General features: G+C 49.1%; 1 protein-coding gene across 1 annotated transcript in view; it reads right to left on the bottom strand.

The window, feature by feature from the left end:
* LOC149284567 (3',5'-cyclic-AMP phosphodiesterase 4D-like) overlaps nucleotides 1–22,900 on the bottom strand; it is a 148,123-nt gene that overhangs the window by 1,785 nt on the left and 123,438 nt on the right. The window contains exons 9-12 of the mRNA XM_089496651.1: nucleotides 10,465–10,558; nucleotides 8,306–8,501; nucleotides 6,774–6,798; nucleotides 10–108 (exon numbers count right to left, since the gene is read on the bottom strand). Of these exons, the coding sequence (XP_089352777.1) occupies nucleotides 10–108; nucleotides 6,774–6,798; nucleotides 8,306–8,501; nucleotides 10,465–10,558 (414 nt within the window). The remainder of the gene's footprint in view (nucleotides 1–9; nucleotides 109–6,773; nucleotides 6,799–8,305; nucleotides 8,502–10,464; nucleotides 10,559–22,900) is intronic.

Genomic DNA, 22,900 nt, shown 5'->3' with positions numbered 1-22,900 from the left:
ATAACTCACCTGGAAGATGCTGTACATGATGACTGTCAAGGGGCGGCAGCCAGAGTATTCTGAGATCTTGAAGACGTCCAGGCCCCACCGGTTCACATCCTCCAGCTCCTAGCAAGGAATAATAATAGTAATAATAATAATAATAATAATAATAATAATAATAATAATAATTTCTTAGCCACCTCTCCCCAGGGATCAAGGCAGGGAACAACAACAGACCAACAAATATACATCAATTTAACATCAGTTAAAAGAGCAAACAAAATACATAAGTATTAAAATAGACTATGTTTAAAATCCACTGCTTAATATTTACAGTTTTAGAAATTATCTGGAAGGGACAAATGGTTTGGCAAAGGAACCAGCTTTTGCCTGGAACATGGGATGTGGGTAGGGTGAAGAGGAGGAGACCCCACAACTGTGGGGCCACAAAATAGACCAGCTCTGGCTACATCTGCACTGCAGAAATGATGCAGCTTGGCACAGCTTTAACAGCCACAGTTCCATGAGTTGGAATCCTGGGATTTGTAGTTTGGTGGGGACAAGGCAGGTCCACCAACAGGCAGGCAGGGTTGGAGGCCTCAGGCAGCACCCAGGTGGGCAGGATGCTAGGACCCTCGTCTGCTGGAAATGAACGTATCACGGGTAAGTACCAACGTTCGTTTTCCCAGCAGACAGGGTCCTAACCTCCTGTATTCTGGGATTTACAAAAGCCCTCTCGAATTGGGAGGGAAGTGCTGCTAGGAGACTGTGGCCCCCGACACAATCTGTTGGAGGACCCTCCTTCCAAATGACGCCTCAGCGGACTGAGACCCGTCCAGTTTCTAATGTCTTATGAAGGTCGAAGGCGACTTCCATGTGGCCGCCCTGCAAATGTCTGACAGGGAGGCACTAGTGGCCAGGGCCTTAGAGGTCGATGCACTCCTGGTTGAGTGCGCCATCACCCCCTCGGGTGGAGCGACATCAAGAGTTTGGTAGCTCTCTTGAATACAAGACCTGATCCACCTACTCAGAGTCGAGGCAGATACCTTGCACCCCAAAGAGCCCGGGAGAAAGGAAATGAACAACATCTCAGATGACCTTAATGTTGAAGTCATCTTGATGTAGATTTTGAGGGCTCTGCACACATCCAATGTGTGCCAGGTCTTTTCCAAGTCCTTCTTAGGATCGGGACAGAATGAAGGCAGGAGAATGTCCTGTGACACCTGAAAGGCTGAGGTGACCTTAGGCAGTGGCTTCCATGCCAGTGCGAAGGTGAATCCAGTCTGCATTTATAACTTCACTCCAAGATGTCAAGATAAAAGCCTGAAAGGCTGAGATGACCTTAGGTAGGGTCTGGACGAAGGCACACTGAGACAGGCCTAAAAATACACAAGTCTTTACATACCGACAGGGCCCCAGCTCTGACACCCATCTGGCGGAGGGAATGGCCATGAGGAAGATGACCTTGAGGGAGGCCTCCCAAAGGGACTTGATCGGCCCAACCATCAGTGCTTTTAAGACCATGTTCACGTCCCAAGATGGAAAATGATGTCTGGTGGGCTGGGCCCTGTTGGAAACTCCTCTCAACAGCCTCTTAACGTGAGGATGGCTGCCATTCTAGCTGCTCTCTTATGGAGCAGAACTGACATAATGGCAGACACCTGCCTTATAACCATGTTGGGTCTTAGTCCCTTTTTAATGTCATCTTGAATGGACTATAGCAGGTCAGCCACTGAAAACCTGAAGCCCTCGATGAGAACTTGTCTAAAAGGTGGATTATGGTGGATGATGTGATCAATCAGAATAGAACCTGATCTAATCTGGACCTATGGCAGCTTCCAGCCTATCACTGATCACCTTGTCAACTGGTTATAGCAATGAAGGTGATATTAAGGTGATTTCACTTGTAGCAATAAAGACTTACCACTCTGAAAGAGGAATGTTAATGTCTGACCTCCAACTAATATTTCAAAACAATGTGCAGTTCTTTACTGGAACATCTGTGACCTGTGTAAAATAAAACTAATCCCATGGTTAGGCAAAGAAGACACTGGATTAACGTTTACCTCGCAGACATTGGTGAGTCCATGCAGAAGCATAGATGCACTCTGTGTTAACAGGGCCTGTGGTCAGAATTAAGTCTGATTTCATCTGAGGATGAACTTGTCTAGAGGCTTCAAAAATCACCCCAATTCCATGTAGCAGGCTATCATCAACCTATAGGAAGGCTGAGGGGTCTCCCGGCTGAATGAACTGCTGATTAAGGAGTCATGAAATGGGAACAAAGGGCTTGTTAAAGCTTATGCTCTTAATGAGAAGTGCTATGGCTGATAACAGTTTGCACAAAGAAGGTAGAACCATGTGCTCATCTTATGTCTTAGGCTGTTCCAGCTAAGGCAAAAAGGCTCTGGCCCTAATGGAGACAAGGATGGAGGCCCATGAGGGAGGAAGAAAAGTCATCATGTTGGCTTATGGCTAGCCCCTTCCCTTGTTGAATTAGTTTCCAGGCATCTTCTCTGGCCTGGAAAAAGGAGAGGGGGTTGAGCAGAAACAGCACAACTCAAACTTCATGGGCTAACAGTAATAAAATGAACACCAGAAAAAGTTAACCAGTATCTCTTGTAAATCTCAGCCCCCAGACCTGTTGCTGTGGGGGCTCTCCCCTCCTTTATTTGCCCCATCAAGGGAGGCTGCCTGGGCAGTAGCTTCTTCCAGGCACTGAGGAAACTGCTCCTGGGTTCACAGTGACCGAAGACCATTGCTAGTCATGGGGAGATAGCTGCATATGGCCTGTAGTGTAGCCCTGATATTCACAGGGCATTTTGTTTTATTTATGTATAAAACAGCCCCAACTTCAAGCTGGGGTTTACAAGCTTAGCCCTTTTTTATCTCAGACAGGCTTTATAGTAACCTGGCTGCATGATAGAAGCTGGCTTGGTCCTCAACTCCCTTCCCACTTGCATAGGTAGCTGGGAAGGGCAGAGGGGCTGCTGTGGGACATGGCTCTACATTTACCTGAGGTATGTCTGTGTCCTGAGAAAGGATAATCTCTGATGGAAAGGAGAGGCCAAGCGCTCAATCTGCTCTCTCAAGAGTGCCATAGTTTGGGGGCAGCCAAACACAATTGGGGGTGAAGGGAACTCTCCACCCATGATATCCACAAGTGGTTTCCCCCTTTTTGTTGTTGTAATTTTTGGGGAGGGAACACAGGAGGATTTGTATCCATGTGCTCTCATAGAATCCTTGGGTTGGAAGAGACCCCAAGGGCCATCCAGTCCAACCCCATTCTGCCATGCAGGAACTCTCAATCAAAGCATACCTGATAGATGGCCCTCCAACCTCTGTTTAGAAGTGGGTGGCAGAGGCCATGATCTCTCTGGGGAGGACATGAAGCCATTTTGTGCCTTTTTGTGGGATGCTCTGTGGCAACCAAAAAAGACAATTTTAGAAGTGGAAACTTCAGCTCCTGCTGGGCCAAGTCTAGCTTCCTTTACAGCCATGTGGCTGTACAACATAAAGGAAGAGTCCTCAGCCTCCTTACACACCATCTCATTATAAGAATTCAAAAGGAATGTGCAGGAGCCCTGGCAACACCACCATGTGTTTCCCAGTCTGCAAAAGGATCCCCCACACCTGTTAGGGTCCTGGGTGCCATTGGGGCCAGAGATGGGAAGGAAGGGGGAGACCAAGGGTTTATGCCATCTGCCCTCCTGGCAGTGCCTGCAATGGCCATGGCAGAGGCCTCATGGCAATGCCTGCCCTGAGCGAGGGCATTAGATCTGGCAAAGATTATTTGGTAGCTGGAGAGAGAGGGCCCCTGGTACTTACCTTTCTCCTGTGTCTTCTGGCTGGCTTGCCTCTCCGACGTTGGCCCTGTTTCAGGCTGTGCAGAGGTGATGCAGAGAAATCCCTTGCCATGGCTTTTGGCTGGCCTGTCCTCTGAATTCTGGCCCCAATGGGCTGAGCAGAGATGCTGAGAAGGGAAGTTTCCATGACTTCTGGCCAGTTTCCTCACTGATCCCTGGCCTTAAACAGGCTGGGCAGAGGTGATGTGGAGAAACAGAGACATGGAGGGGATACCCCTCACCATCTGTTTCCATGGCTCCCATGTGCTGCAATGCTGTTTGCAGAAATCTCCTATGCTCCCACCATGAAAGGGGGGCAGCTTTGGAGGAGAGGGAGAGTCATGGGCAAAGCCAAGACCTTTCTCCAATCCTGGGAGTCCTTGCCATATTAAGTCCTTCTTCATGCTTCCAAGGCATCAAGAGAAACGAAGAGAAAAAGGACTGAATGGCAGTAGTGAAGAAGCTGCAGAGCAACAGCAAACACATCCCAATGGGTCTCCCTCTGAAGCCAGCTCCCTCTGTTGAGCTGGCAGACCCTGAGCTAGGGAAGCCTGAGCTAAGGATGACCCTTAGCCAGTGCTCTTGGGGTCCTCTGCCATAGCCACCACCAAAGAAGGGGGGAAAGGCAGGAGAGAGGAGAAGAAGGGAAGGCCAAGAAAACTCTCAAACTGCTTTCGGAGAAAGGAAAAACCTTGCTGGCTCGAAGAGACACATCCTGCTAGGAGCGTAGGCAGGAACAAGACTGCGGCTCAGGGGGGCTAGTGTCAGAAATCCCCTTCATTCGTTTATTCATTCAGGGTTCTGTCATGATGAGTTAAAGAGATTAGATTAAGTCATTTTTGGCCCGTTACAGACGGGCCTAATAGTACGGACTGGGTCCATAATAGGGTTAGAAAGGGGCGTCACTTCTTGACGTCCCTAACCCTAGTACGGACCCAGTCCATACAAAATGGCGGCGAAAGTTCCAAAACTACAGCTCCAGAGACCTGATGGAATATGCCCAGCCACCCTGATGCCAGCCCAGAAGGCCATAGAAGAGGCAGAGAGTGCAACTTCAAAGGACCAAGGGCTTCAGAGGCACCGAGTGCATGAAACCAGAAGACTAGAGACTAAAGCTGCTAAGAGGGCTGACTGCCTGATATCAGGAGAGGTTCAAGCTTCAGCCCCAGGAAGAGTGCAAGGCCAGCAGGGGGTCCATCGGCAGGAGCATGGACCTTCAACCAGAGAAGTGAACACAGTCACCAGACGACTGCTTGGACCAAATATAAGCGCAGGAGGAGAGAAGATCTCCCAGGAGGTGAGACTGAATTCTGGGAATGGACCTTCCACCATGGTGAGCAATGCCAATACCCTTGAGGGAACCCAGGGATTAGCTCCTATCTTGCCACGGGGCCAAGGGTGGGGGAACGGAACCCAGAATCAAGCTAGAGACAAAGGCAACAGTTCAACAGCCGGGGGGCCCTGCCAACACCCAGACACCAAGACCCCTGATAAAAAGGAGCCAAATGAGGGACCCTGTTCTGAGACTCAGGGATCACTGGCTAAACAGCCCACATTGCCTTTAGGGCCTGAGATGGGGTTGTCGGCTGATGAGGGCCAGGGCCAAGGCCAGGTGAGGCCGAGACAGGCTGAGGTGGGGGAGGACCAAAATGAGAGGAGCAAACCCATAGAGATGCTCCCCACGCCGACACTGAGCCCAGACCCTTCAGAGGGTCCCAGGTGATCCCTACAGCGGTGGCAACCCTTAGGACCACTGAGAACCCTGTGGAGCGGATCAGCTTTGCCAGAAGGGGGGAGAGGTTTAGCAAACATGGCTGCAAGCAGCTCTCAAAGTTGCCAAGTAAGCTGGAGAGGCAATACTATTGCAGCGCAGACAGTGAGTGGTGGATTCTCGCTCAAGTCTTGACACACACGGCAGACTCCCCTCCAGGCAAAATGGGCAACAACCTAAAAAACTGTGAGGAAAAGCCCGACCACGCAGGAACAGAAAAGGGCCATGGTGCGGAGGGGGGCCAAATCCCCTGCACTGAGAACACTACTCCCCATCCAGCTACAGAAGCTGTTCTGATGGTTCAGGGGCTTACTACTCCCAATGGGTGTGATAGTGAGGCTCCAGGAATCCACAGACTTCACTTTAGGGACACAAGTGGGAGTGATCCAGGACCAAGCCTTTATGAGAAGCTGGGGGCCAGGACTAAAGAAAACCAAATAATTCAACCGGAGAGGTCCTTTGAGCTACATGACTTAGACTACAGGGGGTTACGGTTAAACCTCAACTCCCAAGAGTCAGCAGCAGCACTCACTAAGATAAAAGACAGGGACTACCTAGACATGAGGGCTGACACGGGAGAGAGACGAATTGCAAAGGATCCCACTGGGGAAGTGAGATCCAAACCACCACCCAAGACTGGGTTGATGGGCAAAACTTTTGATGCAGTCCAAAAAGTTGCCTTGGAAAGTTTCCGAGATCAGTGGGGGCTTAAGAGGTTCCACCCAGGTCTATACCAGCAGGCAGAGGCTTTAAACCAGGAGGTTGGGCCCAATATAAACAGTGATTCAATGACTGCTTTTGAGTCGGTGTGCCAAGAGATCAGGCTCTACAGAGAGACCCCAAGTAAGCTGACCACTGGAGGGGCGCTGGATCAACGCCAGCCTGTCCTCGCTCGAATGGAGGACATGGCTGCAGACCAGAAAAGAGCTTCTGTCTAGCACGGAGAGGTTTTGCCTGGTCTGCCAGTAAATACACCTGGTGTGTTGGGGTTTAAGGAGCTAAGAGTTCCCAACTTGCCCCATGCAGAAGTATTTCAGTTGTGGATGGAAAAAGGGCAGCTTGAGCGACAATTCGCTTGGCTAAAAAGATGGTCTCTCGGGGGGAAGGGGATGACAGGCCAAGTGGGGGCCAAAGGGCTGAGGGTTTTATTGACTCTGACCCAAGACACTGTTTACCCACTTAAGCACAAACACTTTGAGGCTGCAAAAAGAAGGTTGGTGACACGCAAGACACAGAAGATTCTGCATTACAAGGACAGCTTTGACAAGGGGGTGCATTTGGCCACTCCTACCATGGCCTATGAATGATTGGAGTTTAATAAACTGGATGGAGTTTTCAGTTGGGTCTGATATTTGGTTTCAATCAGTTCTGTTTGCTCTTTATATGCGGATTTAATGCTTAACCTTAGAAAAGACTGTGAGTTATATGTTTATTGCCTATTCTGTCAGATTTGGATAGACCTTTATAACGATATATATGTTACTTATAAAAGAGAAAATTGTGATGCATGAGGGGGTTGGTTAGACTTGTTTTACTATTGATGTTTGATTAAAGGGTGATATATTTGGATGTAATTCTTGGTAGCTTACCTTGTTTAACCTTTAAAATAGTGATGACTTAATTTTATGGGATATGATTCATACTGATTTCTAGAATCTTTAGTGATGGACACAACTCTAGGTTGATTTTAAACGTTATACATCCCTTTTGCATTGGGGAGTGTGCCTTGGGGGGGCAGAATGTCAGAAATCCCCTTCATTCATTTATTCATTCGGGGTTCTGTCATGATGAGTTAAAGAGATTAGATTAAGTCATTTAAGTTAGTAATTAGTTACATGCACATTGATGATATGTACTGTTGACTATATGAGGTTATGGTAGTAGATGCAGTGAACCTTTACTTTGTTGTATGATGTGTTGGAATGCTTGAATGCTGCATCTTAGGAGTGGCAGACTGTCAAAAGCTGCTGATCCTATCTAGTAGTGAACATAGCCACACACACACACACACACACACACACACACACACATATATATATATTCTCATATATAAATATAAATCTTAGGTTGTGTTAGCAATATATGTATGTATTAAATAAAGGTATGTATCTGTAGAACTCAATTGGAAAGGCATTATGGGAAATGCCCATCTGTGACCATGGGTCACATAAGCAGAACGACTGGCTAGCAGGGCAAACAGGAAGAATCTTTCACACCCGTAAGACAGATTTATGACTGGGAGATGTTCCACAGATATATGAGGGCCTTATGTATTGTTGGTCAGAGCACAGTTTCACAGCTAGCTCCTCCCTATATAGGGGCCGGTCTTTTGTTTATTGTCCCTGCCTACAGGAGCGAATAGGAGGAGCTAAACCCAGAATACAGGAGGTTAGGACCCTGTCTGCTGGGAAATCCCACATTGAACTGTGACAGTTAAGACAATGCCGAACTGCATTATTTGCTCAGTGCAGATGCAGCTGCCTTGGTCATCCAAAGATGCCCACACACTCTATCAAGCGGTATTCTTCTACTGCTGAATTCCTTTGTACTTTTCTGGGAGGGGAGAGAGAGCTAGAAATCTGGTTTTTAAAAGAACAGTGCAAACTGGAATGTTTCAGGATGTTGGGTCCTGGGCTTTGCAAAAAGACAGAGTGCAATACCCACAGCCAGAGCCTGGTTGGCACCAGTTTCCAGGCACTGGACAAACTAGTCTCTTTGGCCCACCTTGGCCAGCAGCCCCTCTAGGTCCGTCCTGACACCAAAGCGAGGGATGGCGGCAAAGCTGAAGCTTGAGCTGTGTGTGAGTTTCTTCACCCCACTGATCTGTGACATGGGCTGCCTCTTCCTCTCCTTGTCCTTCTCTTTGGCCACTGAGGTTGGGATTTCCACCTCATGCTGCTGGTCTGGGGAGATAGGAAAGAGACACTGGCATTGCAGCAACCCCCCAAAAAAGATCCCTCCCAACCTTAGAAGAGGGTTTGCAGGATGTCCTTTCAGGGAAATCAGTGGTGGCCTTATCATCATCATCATCATCATCATCATCATCATCATCATCATCATCTTTTTTCTCTCAGTAATGAGACTCAAGGTGTCTAACAGCATTATTAGGTTGCTTAATGAAGTTCAATCACATCAGTATTGACATGGCACCATCTATTATTATTATTATTATTAGGAAGTCTAATGAGGCTCTATCACTTCAGTATGGACATGGCTCCATCATATAACAATAAAATTATTAATCCACCACCACCACCACCATCATCATCCCACCTTCCTCTCAATAAGGAGACTCTATGTCCCATTCAAGGCACCTATAAACCTTGTCCCCAATTTTTTGGGGGGGGCTCACTGCCTCCTCTCCCTTATAGACCCCCCTCCCAACAACATGGCCGCCCTCCTCCTGGGGGAAAAAAGCTTTGTGGGCTTTGACATCCTTCTTGGAGTTAGAAATGTGCGGAGAAAAGGCCCACTGGTGAAAAGTCTCTTTGCACGAGTCTCCCGCTGTTCTGAGGGAGATCCCCCCTCCCCAATATTAGGGGAAAACATAAAGTTTGACGTCAGCAGAGGCTAATAATATTACTGAAGCCATGGAAACCTGGATGATGCATGGTGGAATGGCAGCCCTTTCCTCAAAGTGATGTTTCCAAAACCAGATGGGGCCTCCCCTCTTCCTTTTTCACACACACACTTTTGCAATGCATGGGGAAAGGGGGAAAACGCTCCATGAAGAACGTGGAATCTGTCTCTTTTGTCTGCATCCGCACCGCAGAAATAATGCAGTTTGACACTGCTTTAACTTCCATTGTTCAATGCTATGGAATCCTGGAGTTTGTGGTTTTGTGAAACATTCAGCCTTTTCTGTCAGAGCACTTTGGAACCACCAGAAACTGTAAATCTCAGGATACCATAGCACTGAGTCATGCCAGTTAAAAACGGTGTCAAACTCGATTATTTCTACAGTGCAGAAGTATCCATAATCTGGAATATCAGCATGCAAAGGAATCTTGTAGCACTTTTGAGACCAACTGAGTGAAAGAAGCTTTTGTAAACTTGAGTCCACTTCCTTAGATGCATGGAGTGACTGCTGCCCAGAAAGGACCTTTATAACCAGACAGTATGAATAGCCATAGAAATGCAAAACTGATGGGTCATGAAGTGACAATTCAATTTTAACTATGGTTGTTGGGTGACAGACAAGAAGAGGGAAGATGTTGCCTAAGGCCAGGATGGGTGGATGACCTTAAGAATGGAAGAAGGGGTTTAGGAATGTGGTTTATGCAGGCTGGGAACCAGAACAGAGACGTGATAACACACACTCACACATACAACATACATTCCTGTTTAGAAATTAAGAAATTGGCTGAAGGGGATGGTTCTAGATTAAGGTGAAGTGAGAGGATTGTTCCTTCACACATGCTTAGAGAGAGGGGAAAAGAAGGTGGATGCAGAGCAGAGTGGAGGGTGAGCCCTGGTGCTACAATGAGGGACAAAAATGCATACACCAACACCACCCTTACCCCAAAGATTATTTGCAAGTTGCAGCAAAGATTAATTAAACCTTGCATATTATAGCAAGCTGCCACTCTCCAACTGAGCTGGGGATTTACACCCAGCCCTTTGCTCTTGTCTGCAGCTAAGCCCAGCAAAACTGGAGAATTTCCACCCTTGACTCCCACCTGAGATGAACCATGAAATCTGGGGATTCAGGGCCATGCCCTGAAATCTGACAACCTTCCTCTGAAACAGTTTCCCTAATAACACATATATTCACCCTCTCCAAATCAATGATCCTGTCCCTCCATCTTATCTAAAGAATTTGCCCAAACCTTTCTTTTGGGGACAGCAAAACCAACAACCACTTACCCAAGAAAGTGCTGGAGATGTACTCGGAGACTTGGTTTCCAGAGCGGCTGGTTTCCGAGAGGTGCGTCAGTTCTCGATTGAGCATCCTTTTAAACTGGAGGTAAAGACAAAGAATAGAGAACAGCTTTAAAACTGAAATGCACAACCCGTAAATAGCCCTGGTTGTGTTTTAATCAGGAGGAAATCTTGCTCACTGTAACTGCAACAGCCGCATTGTGCCAAATCCTGAGATGTGTAGTTTGGTGTTGCCCTAGACAAAAAACTGGTTTTTGTTTGTTTGTTTGTTTCTTTAAACCAGTTTTTTGCATTAATATGTAGGACTACACCAACAATTAAGTAGCAAAATGCTGTTTGGATATTGTGGCCACTAGCTTAAATAATAATTGTTCTTTTAAACGTGCTTTTTTAAAACAAGTAGTTTTGCTTGGACTTATAGTAACTGAAGGCTTTTTTTTTTACTGAATGGCATTTCTTGCACTGCAAAATAAAGTGATTAAAAAGGAGCAACTGACACATGGTAATAATAATAATAATAATAATAATAATAAAATTTTATTTCTATACCACTATTCCAGCGATCACAACGGTGTACATCAAAGAGTAAGACAATTGAAACATTAGCATGAAATAATACAAAGTTAATAATTAAGAACAGTAAAAAACAAAACAAAACAAAACAAAAAAACCCCCCAAAACCCCTAACAACACCCTATACAAGTGGCTGTGTAGAATGGAATACACAAAGACATTGCCACGGGGAAAAGAATGACCACAAGGCTCACGGGGGGAAAGCCTGGCGGAACAAAAAAGTCTTCAAGTTCTTCTTGAAAGCATCGAGGGAGGTGGAAGTACGGAGCTCATTGGGGAGGGAGTTCCAGAGCTGAGGGGCTGAAATAGAGAAAGCCCTCTGAGCTGATACATATCGAGCGTCTGGAACTCTTAAAAGATGTCTTTCACCCGACCTGAGAGTGCAGGGCGGATTGTATTGGGAGAGGCGGTCCACCAAGTACCCTGGGCCCAAGCCATTTAGGGCTTTATAGGTGATGACGAACATCTTGTATTCGGCCCGGAAGCGAATAGGCAGCCAATGGAGATCTTTTAGGACTGGTGTTATATGGTTGGCCCTGGAACATCCAGTAACCAGCCGAGCAGCCATATTCTGCACTAATTGAAGCTTCCGGGTTTGGTACAAGGGTTGCCCCATGTAAAGCGCATTACAGAAATCTAATCGAGAGGTTACCAGAGCATGTATAACGGTTTCAAGGTCCCCCCAGCCAAGGAAGGGTCGCAGTTGGCGTATCAGCCGAAGCTGATAACAGGTGCTCCTGACCGCTGCATCCACCTGAGCAGTAAGGTGAAGCGATGAGTCCAGAAGCACCCCCAAACTGCGAACAGAGTCCTTCACAGGAAGCGTGACCCCATTTAGGACAGGTGGAAAAATTTCCTTACCCAGACCAGGAGAGCCAATCACCAGTACTTCCGTTTTCTCTGGATTCAGGCTGAGTCTGTTTTCCCTCATCCAGCCCATTACCGACTCCAAGCAAGCATTAAGACAGGCATCGGCAACCTACGGCCCGCGGGCCGGATCAGGCCCGCGGAGACCGTCAGAGCGGCCCCAGGCCGTCCCTGCCGCCGATTGCCGCCGCCGGCGCCCTCCTTCCCCCGCCCTGTGAGAAGGCTTCGGCCTTCCGAGGGGGCGGGGGAACCTCTGGGGCCGCCGGCAAACCCGCCAATCAGCGGCGTTTGCCGCCGGCGCCCTCCTTCCCCCCCACCCTGTGAGAAGGCTTCGGGCTTCCCAGGGGGCAGGGAGAGGCTGTGGGGCCGCGGGCTTCGCAAGAGGGAGGCGGGGGTCCCCCTCGTCCTTTTCCCCAAGCCTGCGGTTGCTGCAGAGCCGCGGGCCTGGCAAGAAGGAGGCGGGGTTCCCCTTGTCCTTTTCCCCAAGCCCGCAGTTGCTCCACAGCCACGGGCCTGGGGAGAAGGAGGCGGGGGTCCCCCTCGTCCTTTTCCCCAAAGCAAGAGGCAAAGCAAGGTGGGAAATCACCCTCCTCAGGGACTTGGGTGCAAAAGGCACGCTTCTTCTTTTTTGCTGCTGCTGCTGCAGGCACCTTTTTCCCCTCTCAGAAGCTCCCGCGGGGGCGGGAGGAAGAGGAGGAAGGCAGAGAAAAAACGGGGGAGAAAGAAGGAAGGGAAACCCCTGCCTTCCCCTTCCTTCCTTGTCCTCTTTCTCCTCTGTTTTTTTCTGCTTTCCTCTTCCTCCAGCCTCCTCTACCCTTCTCTCCCGAGAGTTTGCTTCCAACTCTCTCCTCCTCTCTCTCTGTCTCATACACACAAAAGCTCTGGCCCCACTTTTCTTCCCCTCCCTGCTTCCCCTCCTTTGAGTAAGAGTAGGAGAGAGAAGGCAGCCACGTGGTGGTTGTTGTTATTGTGTGCCTCCATTTGCAACTTATGGAGACCTTGAGGCAAAACTATCATGGGGCTTTTAGGTCCAAAACACACTTTCCAGAAATAACCCACTTTGAGGCCGCTTTAACTGCCTTAGTTCAGTGCTAAGGAATCCTGGAAATTGTAGTTTATTGTGGCACCAGAGCTCTCTGCCAGAGGCTAAATGTCTCATGAAACTACAGTTCCCAGAATTCCCTAGCATTGATCCAGGGCAGTTAAAGCAAGCTCAAACTGGATTATTTCTGCTTTATGTTTTGGGCCTCAGAGGGGATTTTTTTTGCCTTTGCCACTGTCTTCTCCTGAGGCCGAGAGAGTGTGATTTTCCCAAGAGGGAACCCAGTGGAGATTCAAACTTTCGAGGGCAGAGAGGGTTGTTGTTGTCATGTGCCTTCAAGTCGTTTCAGACAATGGCATCTCTAAGGTGAACCTATCATGGAGGTTCCTTGGCAAAGTTTTTCAGAGTAGGTTTATCATGATCCCTCCTGAGGCTGAGAGAGTGTGGCTAGCCCAAGAGCACCAAGTGGGTTTCCATGGATGAGCAGGGCTTCAAACTCTGGTCTCCAGGCACACAACTCAAACCACTGAACCATGCTGCCTCTCTGTATCTTCTGTGCTTTTAAAATGCTTGTTGTTGTATGCCTGCAAGTCGTTTCCAGTTTATATGTATATATCTGTGTGTGAGTGTGTGTGTATTATATATAAATAGATGTGTTGGTGTATATATGTGTATGTGTGGGATATATATATATATATATGGGTGTGGATGTATGCATGTGTGTTTCTGTGTATATATGTGTGGGTGGGCATGAATGTGTGAGTGTATATATCAGTGAGTAGGTGTGGATGTGTGTATGTATGTATATATGAGACAGACTCTGCATGCTAAGTCTAAGGGGGAGCTGTAAAGGGTTGTTGTTGTTATGTAGTTGTGTGCCTCCACTCTCCTCCCCCTCCAGCTCTCTGTTGGTGGTGAGGGGGTTGTTGTTATTGTTGCTGCTGCTGCTGCTGCTGTACACCTTCAGTCTATTTCCAACCCTGGCACCAAGTTTTTGGTGAGTTTCTCCAAAGGAGGTTTGCCAGTGTCTCTCTGAGGCTGAGAGAGTGTGATTTTCCCAAGGTCTCCCAGTGGGTTTCATGGGGTTTCCTTGGAGAGAGTTATATATAAAGAGATGTGTGGGTGTATAAGTGTGTGTGTGTGGGTGGGTGGGTATAAATGTGTGTGTGTAAATAGTGGCTGGGTATATATATGTCTATGTGTGTGTATGTATGTATTTGTGTGTGTGTGTATATATATATATATTGGGGCAGACTGTGCCCCACTACGTCCAAGGGGGAGTTATAGGGTTGTTGTTGTTATATAGTTGTGTGCCTTCAAGTCCTTTCCGACCTATGTGGCAACCCTATAGTGGGGTTTTCTTGGCCATTAACTTTAGAGGAGGTTTGCCCTTGCCATCCCTTGAGGCTGAGAGAGTGTGAGCCAGTGGGTTTCCATGACCAAGCTGGGATGAGAACCCCAGTCTACAAAGTTGGTTCCTTTTTATCATCCTCTATTCTACATTGTAGAACTAATCCAGTGTGACACCAATTTTTAAGTGCTGTAGTTCCATCCTATGGAGTCCTGGGATTTGTAGTTTTACTTTGGTCTTCTCTGCAAAAGAGTGCTGGTGCCTCATAGAACTACTAATCCCAGGATTCTGTAGGATGGAGCCATGGCAGTTAAGGTGGTCTCAAACAACGTTACTTCTGCAGTGTAGTTGCAGCCTACATTAGAGCCACTGAATTGATGGAATCCTACTTGTTCATTCACTGTTCATTTAGCAATTGATTGAATGTTTTTTTTCCTTAGTTGGGAATAACCAACAGGAATTTATTTATTTGTTTGTATTTTATTTATTTTATTTGGTTTATATGTGGCTTTTCTGTCCAGGAAGCTGTCCAAAAGATGCCCGATTTTGAGCAGGATTGTGGTTGTTTCTGACTTACTGTGACCTAAGGGTTTTCTTGACAAGGCTTTATAAGTATTTTTCCTTTTTGTTATGGCATCCTCTGAGGCTGAGAGAGTGTGACTTGCCTCTATTTTTGTGTGCTTTCAAGTCTTTCCCAACTTAGGGCAACCCTGATTTTCTTCACATGAGGTTTGGGTTTGCTGAAGGCTGAGAGAGTGTGACTTGTGTGTATGGTGCCTACAAGTTGCTTCCAACTTATGGTGACCCTAAGCAGAAAATATTATGTGGTTTTCCTGGCAAATTTCATCAGGGGGATTTATTATTGCTAGTCTGAGGCTGAGAGAGTGTGCCTTGGATTTTTACCTGGAAGTCCCACCCCAGAAGGCAGAGGCCCTGCTCCCCAGAGGGCAGATGCCCCTCCCCAGAAGCCTTGCCCCCAGAGGGAGGAAGTCCCAGAGGGAGGAGGTCCCGCCCCCAGAGGGAGGAAGTCCCACCCCCAGAGGGAGGAAGTCCCGCCCCTGGCACTCAGTGCCACCCAGTGAAGAGATACCTTTGAGTTTGGGCACTCAGCTTCAAAAAGGTTCGCTATCACTGGGCTAGAATAACTCTCTATTTTCTATTTATTTATTTATTTATTTATTTGAAATTATTAAATTATTTATTTTTTTGCTTCGGCCCCCCAGTTGTCCGAGGGACAGGAACCCGGCCCCCGGCTCAAAAAGGTTGCCTACCCCTGCATTAAGAGGAGAGATGCCATCCTTAGTTACTGCATCAGACGGAGACATAGAGAAAACTATTTGGGTGTCATCAGCGTACTGATAACACCACGCCCCGTGTCTCCGGATGATCTCTCCCAGCGGCTTCATGTAAATGTTAAAAAGCATAGGGGACAAAATCGCTCCCTGAGGGACCCCAGGTGTCAGGGCCTTCCTATCGGAGCGACAGTCCCCCAGCTCCACCATTTGGAATCTGCCCGAGAGGTAGGAACGGAACCACTGCAAAGCAGAGCCCCCGATACCCAACTCCCTCAGGCGACCCAGAAGGATACCATGGTCGATGGTATCGAAGGCTGCTGAAATGTCCAAGAGCACTAACAGGGACACGCTCCCCCTGTCCATACCCAGATGGAGATCATCAACTAAGGCGACCATAGCAGTCTCAACTCCATAGCCCGCCCGGAAGCCGGTTTGAAATGGGTCCAGATAATCCGTCTCATCCAAGATCCCTTGAAGCTGAAAGGCAACTGCCCTCTCGATCACCTTCCCTAAAAATGGCAGCAGCGAGACAGGCCGATAATTGTTCCGAATTAGGGGGTCAAGGGAGGGCTTTTTCAACAAAGGTTTAACAATGGCCGTCTTCAAAGTTGATGGAAACTGCCCATCCCTGAAGGATGTATTGATAATACGGTGCAACATATTAGTCACAACCGTTCCCCCTTGAGCTGTCAGCCATGAAGGACAGGGATCGAGAGAGCAAGTCGTCTTCCTAACACTTCGAAGAATCTTGTCCACATCCTCAGTACAGACAGACTCAAAGTGATCCAGTTTAACCAAGTCCACGGAGGCTCTGGACACCTCTACTCTAGATTCTAAACTAATAATGGAGTCAAGATCAACCCTTATCCGAGAGATTTTATCCGCAAAGAAGTTGTTAAACTCGTCGCAGCAGGCTTTCAATGGTTCCAAAATAGGGTTCAGGGGAGGAGGGAGTTGAGTAAGCTCCCTCACTACCCTGAACAGCTCTGCCGGACGCGACTCCGCGGATGCGATACGCGCAGAAAAGAAAGAGTTCTTCGCTGCGATTATCGCCACTCCGTAGTCCTTCAAAAGAGAGTCCAGGAGTGTCTTGTCGGCTAAGGTCTGATGTTTCCGCCATTTGCGCTCTAGTCGTCGCAAAACCCGCTTCCTGGTCCGAAGATCTTCCGTATACCAAGGCCGTTTTTTGGAAGCAGGTCTGAGAGGACGCTTGGGGGCGATACTGTATATAGCCCTGGAGAGATCAATATCCCAGATGTTAGTTAGGGCATCAACAGAATCACCATCAGTTCCAATCATAAGCCCCTCTATGGCTTCTTGGAACCTTTTGGGTTCCATCAGCCTTCGAGGGTGGACCATCCGAATAGGTCCGCCACCCCCAGGAGGGATCTGGGTAGAAGCCTTGATATTAGCCTCGACCAGGAAATGGTCCGTCCATGACAAGGGAGAGACATTAGAAACCTCTGCCCACGGCGTCTCCATATCCGTACAGAAGAGAACATCAAGTGTATTACCAGCCGAATGCGTAGGTCCTGAGACTAATTGGGACAGGCCCATGGCTGTCATGGTAGCCATGAACTCCCGAGCCGCACCAGTTGGATCACGACTGGTCTCGAAAGGGATGTTGAGGTCCCCCAAGACTAAAAGTCTAGGGGACTCCAACAACAGTTCCGAGACCAGCTGTGTCAGCTCTGTCAGGGAGTCTGTTAGCGCACGGGGTGGCCGGTAGACCAACAAAATCCCCAAACTGTCCCTGTTCTTCAGGGTCAGGTAAATACACTCGATGTAATCTGTCTGACGTAAATGGTTCCTGGTCAAGGAAAGGGTGTTCTTATGGATCAAAGCAACACCTCCCCCCTGCCCACCTAACCTGCATTGGTCCTTAACTGAGTACCCAGCTGGGAGGGCCTGAGCCCACACCGCTTTGCTTTCAGGCCCAAGCCAGGTCTCAGTAATGCATGCCAGGTCACAACACTTTTCCTCCAACAAATCATACAAGATATGGGTCTTGTTCTTTACAGACTTGGCATTGCACAGGAGCAGAGACAGGGTTTGTGGTACAGTTGGACTGACCCACAGATCTTTTTGGCTAGGAGAGAGGATGGAAGGAGGGATAGATATTACGCATCGATCCCGCCTTCCTTTCTGAAACGACTCCACTCTCCTACCACTATATCTCCCCCTGCCCCACACTACTCTAATAGGAGCTCCATACAACACAGAACAATCCACCATCCCCTCGCCCAGCTGTCCATCATCCATGGCCCAATAATATCCACACAGCAATGTAACAAAGCTGTAGCAGAGGAAGACAACACTACACGTTATTCCTCTGCTGCGCACACAGCAACTCAGGACCTGCCCCAAGCCTGCCTGCGATGGTGCGCAGGTGCGCAACTGCAAACAAAGTCCGTTGGCTGCCAAGTCCCTGGACAAATGTGCAGCTGTGCAAGTTCTTCGCTGCCCAAGGAGCAGCCCGGCAACAGCAGCAAACAACGGCGTCCCTCAGGGCCTTGGAGGGGGCAGGACGAGGAGGTTTACCCACAGGTAGACTTTATGGCGTGCCCCTCTCACCGGCACGACCCTCCGCGCCTTCCCCTTAGGTGTTCCTGGCCCTTCGGTTAGCCGGAATGCTGCGAACAAAGTCCGTTGGCTGCCAAGTCCCTGGACAAATGCGCAGCTGTGCAAGTTCTTCGCTGCCCAAGGAGCAGCCCGGCAACAGCAGCAAACAACGGCGTCCCTCAGGGCCTTGGAGGGGGCAGGATGAGGAGGTTTACCCACAGGTAGACTTTATGGCGTGCCCCTCTCACCGGCACGACCCTCCGCGCCTTCCCCTTAGGTGTTCCTGGCCCTTCGGTTAGCCGGAATGCTGCGAACAAAGTCCGTTGGCTGCCAAGTCCCTGGACAAATGCGCAGCTGTGCAAGTTCTTCGCTGCCCAAGGAGCAGCCCGGCAACAGCAGCAAACAACGGCGTCCCTCAGGGCCTTGGAGGGGGCAGGACGAGGAGGTTTACCCACAGGTAGACTTTATGGCGTGCCCCTCTCACCGGCACGACCCTCCGCTTCTGTACGGATATGGAGACGCCTTGGACAGAGGTTTCTAATGTCTCTCCCTTGTCATGGACGGACCATTTCCTGGTCGAGGCTAATATTAATTAATATTAATATTAATTACACATTAATGCGTAATGTGGTACTGGTCTCACAAGTGACAACTGTCAATAAATGGTTAAAGGGCTTAAATCCAAACAGTCATTGTTATTCCAATAAGAGGGTTGGAAAAGAGTAATAATAACCAGGCCTCAAAAATATGAATAATCAATTCATATTAGTCAATTAATATGAATATTCATTTCATATTGAAAAGTCATGTGTGTGTTTTCAAGTCATTTGGTTTAAACCAACCTGGTTTAAATCAGCCAACACTTCCCTGAAATATCTGGTTCTGGAAAAAGCACAGAAATAAACATTGGCTTACCTGGTGAGATGTTTGTTTTAAGCGATGGAGACGAAGGCATCCTTGATGTATGGGTTAGACCCTGTGGCTCGCTCTAGGTCAGGCAGGAAGTAGACAAAACTTTAGAGGCGTGTCCACAGGATAGGACTAACCCCCAAAGCAAGTTTCAGTTAATGTAACAGCCTAGAGAAGGAAAGTTTCTAAGAACTCTCAAACAACTAAGAACCAAATTTTAGGTCATCTGAAAAAGACCCAGTAACCAAAAAACTGTAAACGTCCAATGGGACGAGAAAAAACACTAATGGTTGACCTCAAAAACTGGGTGCCAGGAGATCAAGACCAATCAGAGGGAGGGGAGGATGCCTTCGTCTCCATCGCTTAAAACAAACATCTCACCAGGTAAGCCAATGTTTATTTTTCCAGCGATGAAGAGAAGGCATCCTTGATATATGGGATATGGCATAGCTCCCCAAAAATAAGGGTGGGTAGAAGGAGATTGAGTTAATGAGGTACTACAGCCTGTAGGACCCTTCTTCCAAAAGCCGCCTCAGATGACTGGAAGGAGTCCAGGCGGTAATGTCGGACAAAGGTAGATGTCGAGGACCATGTAGCTGCCCTGCAGATCTCTTCTAGAGAGGCATTAGTGGAGAGTGCCGCCGAGGTTGAAGCACTACGTGTAGAATGAGCGAAAACAGTTCCAGGAAGAGGCTTTGCAGAATCTGTATAACACATGGATATGCAGGACCTGATCCATTGAGAAAGTGTAGAAACGGACACATTTTTGCCCATGGAATTTTTGTGGAATGAGACAAAAAGGCTGTCAGTCAAACGGAACCTTTTAGTTCTATTAATATAAGTGTGGAGAGCCCTCCGAACATCCAGTGTATGCCAGGTCTTTTCCAAGTCTTTTTTGGGTTGAGGGCAAAAAGAAGGTAGGATGATATCTTGGGACCTGTGGAATGTAGAGTTTATCTTGGTTATAAACGTTGGATCTAGTCTTAGCAACACAGAGTCTTCTCTGAACACGCAGAGCTCTTTGCGTATGGACAGGGCGCCAAGTTCTGAGACTCTCTTGGCCGAGGTGATGGCTGTGAGGAATAGAACCTTCCAGGTAAGGAATTTTAAGTCTATGTCTTTTAGTGGTTCAAACGGAGCTTTGGTAAGAGCCGAAAGTACCTTGTGTAGGTGCCAGTTAGAGTATCTGTGTATTGTGGGAGGTCGGATGAGAGTGGCTGCTCGAAGAAACCTTCTGACATAGTAATTGTTGGACAGTTTGTTAGCGTGTTTTTGAGGAAAAGCAGAAGTGATGGCAGAGACCTGTCTTTTGAGAGTGTTGGGCTTAAGACCTTTATCAAGTCCTTCTTGGAGGTAAGAAAGTAGAGAGCTCACAGATGCCTTGAGTGGGTTAAGTTTGTTTAGCTTACACCAACGGGCAAATGATCTGAAAGAATATTCGTATATTTGTCTGGTGGAAGGTCGTCTAGCATTGATGATGGTGTCTATCACCCTAGACGTGAGCCCTTCTTTTATCATATTTTGGCGTTCAACCTCCAAGCGTGAAGGTTGAGCCAGGCTGGATCTGGATGGTGAAACTGACCCTGGGATAGAAGGTCTGGGCGAAGCGGGAGCTTGAGAGACTCTTGAGCCATTGTCAGGATCTCTGAGAACCATGGTCTTCTTGGCCAGTATGGGGCTATTAGAATTATTGTCACTCTTTCTTTTCTTGCCTTTTTTAGGCACTTGTTGATCATGGACATTGGAGGGAAGGCATATAGAATCCCGTCTGGCCATGGGGCATGTAGAGCGTCCATTTGTTCCGCTCCTTGAGTTAGGAACCGAGAGAAGAAGCGTGGCAGTTGATTGTTTATGGGCGATGCAAAGAGATCTACCAGGGGCGTTCCGAGCTTGTGTGTCACCATGTGAAAGACTTGGGGATGTAGCTGCCACTCTGACTGGTCTATGTCCTGTCTGCTGAGCCAGTCGGCTCTCGTATTTAGAGTCCCCTTGATGTGTTCTGATCTTATCGAGAGGACATTTGTTTGTGACCACTTGAAAAGAAGCTCTGTCTCGCTCATTAGAGACTTTGATCTTATGCCTCCTTGTTGATTTATGTGGGCTTTTGTTGACATGTTGTCTGTCCGAATCAACACTGGTTGGCCTTTGACCAGGGATGAGAATTGTAGAAGAGCCAGGCGCACCGCTCTGAGTTCTAGGAGATTTATGTTGTGGCTTTGTTCTTGGACGGACCATCTTCCCTGTGTATAGGAGTTGTTGAGTGTGGCTCCCCAGCCCCGCAGACTGGCATCTGTCGTCAGTTGTAGTTCTTGAGGAGGCCAGAGTGGCCGACCTGTTTTGAGATCGGGAGAAGTCCACCAAAGGAGGGAGTGTCTGACTCTGTGAGGAAGTATCAGTCGTTTGTTGACCTTTGAGGATATGTGTTTTTGGTGAGGAAGGAGAAACCACTGAAGAGGCCTTGAGTGAAATCGGGCCCAGGGTGTGCAGTCTATCGTTGATATCATTAAGCCTTGTAATCTCGCCAGGAGTAAAAGGTTTGTTGAGTGAGAGCGGGACATGAGGTTGATGGTCTGACGAAGTTTGTTTATTCTTTTTGATGAGAGGTATACCTTGCCGTGTAGGGTATCGATGATCGCCCCGAGGTGGAGAATATGTTGGCAAGGCTCTAGGTGGCTCTTCCCACGATTGACCAGAAAACCATGTCTTGTCAATGAGGATAGGACCAGATGGACATCCTGACGGCCTTGTTGGAGTGATGGTGAGCGAATTAAGATGTCGTCCAAATAAGGATGGACGTGGATTCCCTGTAGCAGGGGTAGGCAACCTAGGGCCCGCGGGCCGCATGCGGCCCACCGAGCTGTTGGAACCAGCCCCTGCTCGGTCCTGCTGCCGATTGCCGCCGCCAAAGGCCCCACGGGGCAGCCGCGTGGGGCCTTGAGCCTCTCGCGCAGGCCCCTCAGAAGCCGGGAAGGAGCCTGCAAGGACGCGTGCGCGTGCGTCCTCCGCCTCCTTCTCTGCCTCTGAGGGGGTTGGAGGCCCCTCAGAAGCCGGGAAAGAGCCGGCGAGGACGCCAGCGCGGGCGTCCTGCGCCTCCTTCCCGGCCTCTGAGGGGCTTGGAGGCCCCTCAGAAGCCGGGAAAGAGCCGGCGTGGACGCAAGCGCGTGCGTCCTCCGCCTCTTTCCCTGCCTCTGAGGGGCTTGGAGGCCCCTCAGAAGCCGGGAAAGAGCCGGCGAGGACCCCCGCGCGAGCGTCCTCCGCCTCCTTTCCGGCCTCTGAGGGGCTTGGAGGCCCCTCAGAAGCCGGGAAAGAGCCGACGAGGACGCCAGCGCGGGCGTCCTCCACCTCTTTCCCTGCCTCTGAGGGGCTTGGAGGCCCCTCAGAAGCCGGGAAAGAGCCGGCGAGGACCCCCGCGCGGGCGTCCTGAGCCTCCTTCCCGGCCTCTGAGGGGCTTGGAGGCCCCTCAGAAGCCGGGAAAGAGCCAGCGAGGACGCCAGCGCGGGCATCCTCCGCCTCTTTCCCTGCCTCTGAGGGGCTTGGAGGCCCCTCAGAAGCCGGGAAAGAGCCGGCGCGAACCCCCGCGCGGGCATCCTGCGCCTCCTTCCCTGCCTCTGAGGGGCTTGGAGGCCCCTCAGAAGCCGGGAAAGAGCCGGCGAGGATGCCAGCGCGGGCGTCCTCCGCCTCTTTCCCTGCCTCTGAGGGGCTTGGAGGCCCCTCAGAAGCCGGGAAAGAGCCGGCGAGGACACCAGCGCGGGCGTCCTCCGCCTTCCCTGCCTCTGAGGGGCTTGGAGGCCCCTCAGAAGCCGGGAAAGAGCCGGCGAGGAC

This window comes from Sceloporus occidentalis, unplaced genomic scaffold, assembly GCF_023333645.1.
Source record: "Sceloporus occidentalis isolate IW3139 unplaced genomic scaffold, rSceOcc1.0.p SCAF_91, whole genome shotgun sequence".
In the NCBI taxonomy this organism is placed as follows: Eukaryota; Metazoa; Chordata; class Lepidosauria; order Squamata; family Phrynosomatidae; genus Sceloporus; species Sceloporus occidentalis.
This window is presented reverse-complemented; position numbering and strand designations above follow the sequence as displayed.